We start from the raw sequence: 9,496 nt of genomic DNA, 5'->3' as shown, positions 1-9,496 counted from the left end.
CGGTGCTAAAACATATCACTATGAGCAGCACTTTTCCCTGTGTAAACAGGAGCTGTGCAGACCGGCAGCTATATATTTGAATTGCAGCACAAATGATCCTTGTATCCTTTGTACGGGTTGGCAGCGCAATTGATTGTGCCCTGTGGAGGCTTGCAAGCGAGCGCTGATCTCTCTGATGGGCTTCTGTACACAGCCCTATATTGGCTCACACTCATTGGCTTCTGTACATGGCCCCATATCGGACCATGCTCATTGGCTTTTGTACACGGCCCCAATTCTACTCATGCTCATTGCCTTTTATAAATGGCCCCGTTCCGGCCCGAGCTCATTGGCTTTTGTACATTGCCCCTATATCGGCCTGCGCTCATTGGATTCTGTACACAGCTTCATATCGGCCCACGCTCATTGGATTCTGTACACGGCTCCATATCGGCCCAGGCTCATTGGATTCTGTACACGGCTTCATATCGGCCCACGCTCATTGGATTCTGTACACTGCTCCATATCGGTCCTCGCTCATTGGCTTCTGTACACAGCCCCATATCAACCATATCACGACCCTTTATACCCAGATGTGTAAAAGTGTTTTTTCAGTAACAATAAAATAGATATAAGTCTTCCACTTCTGTACATAGGTTTATACTATGTAATAAAATGTGACACTGTAATCTATGTGACCAGACATCAATGTATAGCATGAGCATGAGCTATGAGCATGAACTCAGACATAATGTCGTCTGAAATCTTTACAGGGATCAGTCATACAGCGTGTTGGACATGTGTTCTGCACCATCCCTTCCCCATTGTCTTGACTGTGGTTTTGCACCTAAAAGAAGATCAAAGGTAAATATGAAGGAAAATATACAGAAAATTAAAGAATATATATTATATGAGTTCATACAGTATCTCCACTATGGAGAGTATACAGCTATTTTGGGAACGGCTTTCACCCAGCAGCTGTGTGGATCAGCTAATCGGCGGGCACTACACTGTGCGTCTGTTCATTGTGTAGCAGTGGTGACCTGTAACTGCAGTTCAGATCCCGATCTAATAGCAGATAATAACAAATGGCTAATTCTCATTTTATTTGTAGAATGGCAAACCATAAAGGTGACATGTAGCACATAGCTTCTTTAGTTACCAATCCTCTGGGATGACTATGGGCATGACTGGAGGAGAGATGTAATAATTCTTCCTGCTGTCACCTGAAGCTTTTTTCCTTCCTGCTACCACACAGAAACTGCAGAAACTGCTCTATTTTGCCCTCTAAATCACTGAAATAATGGCATCATGTGAATTCCTTATTCCACAAAACTCTCTTTCTTATAGCCCAGACCATACAGCGTTATATATGTTGTTGGCATTGAAAGGGTTAACCTCACAAACAGTATAGAGATTCCACAGTGCTCTGGTATAAGTGTTGAAATAACTTTTTGTTTTTTACTTTTCATATGCAGTAAAGTATGGGAAAAATCCATCCGAGACACATTTATTATATCTCCTGAGACACATATATTATATCATCCGACATACGTTTATTATATCATCCGAAACACATATATCACCGAGTCACATATCTACTGTATATCATAAAAATGAAAGTCTGTCTGTCTGTCTGTCCCATATAGACTTCCAAACGCCTGAACCGTTTGACCCCAAATTTGGCAGGCAGATACATTGGGTGCCCGGGAAAGTTATAGCGAAGGTCCCGTCCTTGCCATGTACAGGAGAGGAGGGGGATGCAGAAGAGCGCCCCATAGAGATGAATGGGAAAAGCTCTGCCCAGGAGAAACGGCAGTTGGGAGCCTTGGCAACCAAGAGGATTACTACTTTCATTTTCACAGGGAGCTGTGGTTGCTAGGGCACTTGCCTCACAACATCCACAGTAATAACTGGTAGACCCCCTACTCCATCTATACAGTACATGTATACAGGGCCCCCTACTCCATCTATACAGTACATGTATACAGGACCCCCTACTCCATCTATACAGTACATGTATACAGGGCCCCCTACTCCATCTATACAGTACATGTATATACAGGGCACTACAGGTATACAGGACCCCCTACTCCATCTATACAGTACATGTATATACAGGTATACAGGACCCCTACTCCAACTATACAGTACATGTATACAGGACCCTCTACTCCATCTATATAGTACATGTATACAGGACCCCCTACTCCATATATACAGTACATGTATACAGGGAAGTATTACCAGCTGCTGCTGCCCTAAGCACTAAACCTGAGGACGCCCCATCCTCACTCACTAATTAGGATCAGGATAGATTGGTAGGTAAAAGCTCCAGAGGTCACATTTAACACCACCATATCAGACCTGACCAATACCGCCATACCAGACCTGACCAATACCACCATACTGTGACTGGATAACACTGCCAAACCAGACCTGACCAATACCACCATACTGTGACTGGATAACACCGCCACACCAGACCTGACCAATACCGCCATACTGTGACTGGATACCACCGCCATACCACACCTGACCAATACCACCATACCGTGACTGGATAACACTGCCACACCAGACCTGACCAATACCGCCACACTGTGAATGAATAACACTGCCATACCAGACCTGACCAATACCGCCACACTGTGACTGGATAACACCGCCATACAAGACCTGACCAATACCGCCACACTGTGACTGGATAACACTGCCATACCAGACCTGACCAATACCACCACACTGTGAATGGATAACACTGCCAGACCTGACCAATACAGCCATACTGTGACTGGATAACACCGCCATACCAGACCTGACCAATACCACCATACTGTGACTGGATAACACTGCCATACCAGACCTGACCAATACCACCATACTGTGACTGGATAACACCGCTATACCAGACCTGACCTATACGGCCACACTGTAACTGGATAACACTGCCATATCAGACCTGACCAATACCGACACACTGTGACTGGATAACACCGCCATACCAGACCTGACCAATACCACCACACTGTGACTGGATAACACTGCCATACCAGACCTGACCAATACCACCACACTGTGACTGGATAACACCGCCATACCAGACCTGACCAATACCACCACACTGTGACTGGATAACACCGCCATACCACACCTGACCAATACCACCATACCGTGACTGGATAACACTGCCACAACAGACCTGACCAATACTACCATACCCCCCTTCGAAAAGACTAGATTTTCTGGCAAGTCTGAACAGGAGGTGGAAGACTAGAAAAATAAAAAAATTTAAAAGTTGTTTCCTTCCCCCTGCTCCCTGGTGCTGCGCCCATGCAAGGTGCTGCCCTAGGCAGACCATGAGTGCCTAATGGTAAATACGACCCTGCAGGTATACTGGACACTACAGGTATACAGGACCCCAAAACTATACACTACAGGTGCACGGGACCTCCACCAACTATATACGACAGGTATACAGGACCCCAAACTATACACTACAGGTATACAGGACCTCCACCAACTCTATACTACAGGTATACAGGACCTCCACCGACTATATACTACAGGTATACACAGGGCCGGATTAAAGGGAGGGCCCCCGGGGAACGTGCCCCGGGGCCTCCACCACTTAGGGGCCCCCACCAGCCCGAACCCTAGCAGAACAGTGCCGCTTACCCAGGATATCAGGCCATGTAATAGGGCCCTGACACAGTGGGTAAGAGCGCAGAGAAAGTGCTGTGTTCTCACATTGCGTTATTAACACAAACACAATGCGGGAATACACTCTGATACTTATCCCCCCCCTCCGCTTCTGTCTCTAGGGCCTGGCATCTTCCCCTGCACTGCAGCCTCTAGTGACCACTTGCATAACAGAGGAGGATGCTGAGACATACAGCCAGGAGTGAGGAGGGGTCTGTGCTAATTCGCCTACAGTAAGCAGCCATCTGTATAGATTGTGGTATCAGGGTTTTTTTTTTTTGGGGGGGGGGGGGTTGTCGCCCAGGGCCTCCACCAACCTCAATCTGGCCCTGGGTATACAGGACTCCAAACTATACACTACAGGTATACAAAACCTCCACCAACTATATACTACAGGTATACAGCACCCCCACCAACTCTATACTACAGGTATACAGGACCCAAAACTATACACTACAGGTATACAGGAACTTCATCAACTATATACAACAGGTTGTAGAAAGGCAGTAGGTGCTATTGTCGATGACAGGTATGTGTCACCAAGGTCGCTGGCCTCGGTGATATAAAAAACCCAATAGTTTGCACCTGTGACATTATGTTGCTGAGTGGTTTTTTTTTGGTAGTTTGGGTCCGGGTTTTTTATGGAGCGACCAAAGAGCTTGGGTGGGAAGGTCGCTCCCATACTCCAGCCCAGGTCTTACCAGCCCTTTAAAAGGCAGCTGGTTCAGAGCAGGGGTGTGGTGTGTTACTGAAGCAAAGTGTGGTGTGTTACTTAACCATAGTGTGAGCGCTATCAAAGCTGGAAGGCTAAGGAAGCCTGTGGAACTTGTTGCATTCTATTATTATTGGGCGGGACTTTCCCTTGTTCTGGGATTTATGGGTGAGGACAGTGCCACCAAGCCACCCAGTATGGCATGAAAGCCCTCATGATGTGAGTGCGGAAGCACCAAAAGAGTTCCCCTTAACAGTGTTGGCAGGGGACGAGGATGAGGTGTCATCCCCTGAATCCACTGTACCTGACCTGGAGATATCCCGTGAAAATTTTGGGTCAGCCCAGCTGAGGGACCTGACCCTAAAAGGTGCACTAGAGAATGTGACAGTGCTAAATGGTGTCCCACAAGAGCCAGGTGCAGATGAGCGGTATCCCCATTTTGCTATGAACAATGATTTGTTGTATCGGGTGACCAAGGTACGGGATGAGGTCATAGAACAGCTACTGGTACCCGGGCCCTATAGACGCATGGTATTAGACCTCGCCCATGCCCATGTGTTGGGTGGTCACCTGGGGGCAGACAAGACACAGGAGCGGGTCCTGCAGAGGTTTTACTGGCCTGGCTGTTTTAGGGAAATAAGGGATTTTTGTCAGTCTTGTCCCGTGTGCCAGGTAACCTCCCCTATTGCTCATTTCCGTAGTCCCCTGGTACCATTACCCATCATTGAAGTTCCGTTTGAACGGATTGCTATGGATCTGGTGGGGCCCCTGGTTAAGTCCGCTAGAGGTCACCAATATATTCTAGTGGTGGTTGACTATGCGACTCGGTACCCAGAAGCAGTGCCCTTAAGGAACACCTCCTCCAAGTCTATTGCCCGAGAGTTATTTTTCATATTCTCTAGAACTGGGTTACCCAAGGAGATCCTAACTGATCAAGGTACGCCTTTTATGTCAAAGGTAATGAGGGAACTGTGTAAAATGTTGAAGATAACCCAGTTACGTACCTCAGTATACCACCCCCAAACCGACGGGTTGGTGGAAAGGTTTAATAAGACCTTAAAGGGGATGTTGAGAAAGGTGGTAGAGAGGGATGGTCGGGACTGGGACTGTCTGTTGCCCTACTTACTGTTCTCCATCAGGGAAGTTCCACAAGCGTCCACAGGTTTCTCGCCCTTTGAACTGTTATATGGTCGGCACCCCAGGGGTTTACTGGACATAGCGAAGGAGACCTGGGAAAGTGAAACCACTCCATATAAAAGTGTCATAGAACATGTAGCTCAGATGCAGGAGAGGATATCTAATGTGATGCCTATTGTAAAAGAGCATCTCCTGCAGGCTCAAGAGGCCCAGTCCAGGGTATATAATCGATCTGCCAGACTTAGACAGTTCAGACCAGGGGATCGAGTGCTTGTGCTGGTACCCACAGTCGAGAGCAAATTCCTGGCAAAGTGGCAGGGGCCATATGAGGTGGTTGAAAAAGTGGGTGAAGTAAATTACCGTATACATCAACCAGGTAAGAGAAAGCCTCTTCAGATATATCATGTAAACCTATTAAAACCCTGGAAAGATAGAAACCCTCCTGAGACCCCTTGTTTAGTGACCCAACCTGAGTCTAATGTCACTGCTGTCAAAATTGCAGAGACCCTGTCCCCTTCACAGAGGCAGCAGTGTAGAGAATTGCTGCAGCACAATAAAGACTTATTCTCTGAGTTGCCAGGTCTTGCAAATTGTATTGAGCATGAGATCTTTACTGAGCCACAGGTTCGGGTAAATGTAAAGCCCTATAGAATCCCCGAAGCCCGTCGGGAGGTAGTGTCCAGTGAAGTTAAGAGGATGGTCAAGTTGGGGGTGATTGAGCAGTCTAAAAGTGGGTGGTCCAGCCCAATAGTGTTAGTACCAAAACCGAATGGTGAATGGCGGTTTTGTAACGATTACCGTAAGTTAAATGAAGTATCTAAGTTTGATGCATACCCCATGCCTCGGGTAGATGAACTGATTGAAAGGCTAGGGCCGGCCCGGTATATCACAACACTAGACCTTACAAAAGGGTACTGGCAAATTCCATTGTCCAAGGAAGCGAGGGAAAAGACAGCTTTCTCCACACCAGAGGGGTCCTATGAGTACGTACGGATGCCTTTTGGGTTGCAGGGTGCACCTGCTACTTTCCAGAGAGCCATGGACCATATTTTACTCCCCCACAGAAAGTATGCAGCGGCCTATCTGGATGACATTGTCATCTTTAGCCAGGACTGGCAGAGTCACCTGAATAAAGTCCAAGCAGTCCTGAATGCAATAAGGGAGGCTGGGTTTACTATAAACCCTAACAAATGTGCCATGGGGATGGAAGAAGCCAGATACCTGGGGTATATAGTGGGAAGGGGTCAGATAAAACCACAAATAAATAAGGTGGAGGCAATCCAGAGCTGGCCACGCCCACTCACAAAAAAGCAGGTAAGGGCCTTCCTGGGGATTGTTGGCTATTATAGAAGGTTTGTCCCCAACTTCGCAGAGATTGCAGTCCCCCTGACGGATCTCACTAAGGGTACAAAGTCAGCCATGGTAAAATGGTCCCCAGAGGCTGAGCAGGCTTTTCAAGAGTTAAAGTTAGCCCTATGTAAGCAGCCAGTATTGGTAGCCCCTGATTTCTCTAGGGAATTCATAGTGCAGACAGACGCATCAGATGTGGGTCTAGGAGCTGTCATGTCCCAAGAGATAAATGGGGAGGAACACCCAGTGGTGTATCTGAGCAGGAAACTGTCCTCCTGTGAGAAAAACTACTCTATCATAGAGAAGGAGTGTCTGGCCATCAAGTGGGCTTTGGATTCATTAAGGTATTATCTTTTAGGAAGGAAGTTTAAGCTAGTTTCGGACCACGCTCCCCTAAAATGGATGCAAGAGAAAAAAGGGAACAATGCCCGAGTGACACGATGGTTTCTGGCCCTACAGGACTTTATGTTTAGTGTGGAGCACAGGCCGGGCAAGCTGCATAGCAATGCAGATGCCCTCTCAAGGGTTCATTGTATGTTGGCAGAAGGTGCCCAGCCCCTCGGCTTTGGGCAGAGGGGGGGGGGGGGGTATGTAGAAAGGCAGTAGGTGCTATTGTCGATGACAGGTATGTGTCACCAAGGTCGCTGGCCTCGGTGATATAAAAAACCCAATAGTTTGCACCTGTGACATTATGTTGCTGAGTGGTTTTTTTTTGGTAGTTCGGGTCCGGGTTTTTTATGGAGCGACCAAAGAGCTTGGGTGGGAAGGTCGCTCCCATACTCCAGCCCAGGTCTTACCAGCCCTTTAAAAGGCAGCTGGTTCAGAGCAGGGGTGTGGTGTGTTACTGAAGCAAAGTGTGGTGTGTTACTTAACCATAGTGTGAGCGCTATCAAAGCTGGAAGGCTAAGGAAGCCTGTGGAATTTGCTGCATCTAAACGGTGAGACCGTGGCCTTTTGTTTATTTTTGGCTTACCTGAGAGAAAGGACTGTTTATCTTTTCCTTGAAGTGTTTTTTATTATGCTGAAGAAAAGCTATTTTTTATTTGTAAGACTGCGTTCACACAATAAAGTGTCTTTTGTTTGACTGGAACCCGTGCCCAAGGACTATCTTTGAGCTGAACCCCCACAAGGTATACAGGACCCCAAACTATACACTACAGGTATACAGCACCTCCATCAACTCTATACTACAGGTATACAGGACCCTCAAACTATACAGTACAGGTATACAGGACCCCCAAACTATATACTACAGAACACTACAGGTATCCAGGACCCAAAAACTATACACTACAGGTATACAGGACCTCCACCAACTATACACTACAGGTATACAGGACATCCATCAACTATATACTACAGGTATACAGGACCCCAAACTATACACTACAGGTATACAGGAACCCAAAACTATACACTACAGGTATACAGCACCCCCACCAAGTCTATACTACAGGTATACAGGACCCCAAACTATACACTACAGGTATACAGGACCCCAAAACTATACACTACAGGTATACAGGAACTCCACCAACTATATACTACAGGTATACAGGACCCTCAAACTATACACAACAGGTATACAGGACCCCCAAACTACATACTTCAGGTATATAAGATCTCCACCAACTCTATACTACAGGTATACAGCACCTCCACCAACTCTATACTACAGGTATACAGGACCCCCACCAACTCTATACTACAGGTTTAAAGGATCCCAAACTATACACTACAGGTATACAGGACCTCCATGAACTATATACTACATGTATACAAGACCCCAAAACTATACACTACAGGTACACGGGACCCCCAAACTATACACTACAAGTATACAGGACCCCCGAACTATATACTACAGGTATAGAAGACCTCCAAAAAGTATACATTACAGGTATACAGCACCTTCCCCAACTATATATTACAGGTATGCAGGACCCCCAACTATACAGTACAGGTATACAAGACCTTTACCAGCTATAAACTGCAGGTATACAGTACTTCCCAAACTATACAGTACAGGTACACAGCCCCCCCCCAATTATACACTACTGGTAAACAGGACCTCCCTCAACTATACACTACAGGTATACACCCCCCCAATTACACACTACAGGTATACAGGACCCCCTCAACTATACACTACAGATATACAGCCCCCCCAACTATACACTACAGGTATACAGGATGAATGTTTAAAGTTTTTAGTTTATTTCTAATGTGTATAAGCTACAATTTACATAAACAGTGCAGAATTGTCGGGTATATAGGGGCATATAGGGCTACTGGCTATTTCCCCTTAAACAAAAAAAAACAAGGACATAGATTAGCCTCCTGGGCACCTTAGAATAAATCTAATTAACACACTGAAACTTTATACCCGGGCAGCGCCGGGTACATTTTCTAGTATTATTATATCATCTGAGATCCAACCCACCACATATATTATATCATCCAAGATCCATATGAGCCACATATCTTATATCATCCAAGCAACATATATTATATCATCAGAGATCCATTGGAGCCACATATATTATATCATCCGAATTCCATCTGAGCCACATATATCATTTCATCCGAACCACATATATTATATCATCCAAGCCA

At 46.2% G+C, this 9,496-nt stretch overlaps 1 protein-coding gene across 1 annotated transcript in view; it reads right to left on the bottom strand.

Moving 5' to 3' along the window:
* Positions 1-691: 691 nt before the first annotated feature.
* NECTIN3 (nectin cell adhesion molecule 3) overlaps positions 692-9,496 on the bottom strand; it is an 80,820-nt gene continuing 72,015 nt past the window's right edge. The window contains exon 8 of the mRNA XM_069971504.1: positions 692-826. Coding sequence (XP_069827605.1) covers positions 722-826 — 105 coding nt within the window. The 3' untranslated portion in view covers positions 692-721. The remainder of the gene's footprint in view (positions 827-9,496) is intronic.

Source organism: Dendropsophus ebraccatus, chromosome 5 (genome assembly GCF_027789765.1).
Source record: "Dendropsophus ebraccatus isolate aDenEbr1 chromosome 5, aDenEbr1.pat, whole genome shotgun sequence".
NCBI lineage: Eukaryota > Metazoa > Chordata > Amphibia > Anura > Hylidae > Dendropsophus > Dendropsophus ebraccatus.
Note: the sequence above shows the minus strand (reverse complement) of the source record. Positions and strands in the feature narration are given on the sequence as shown.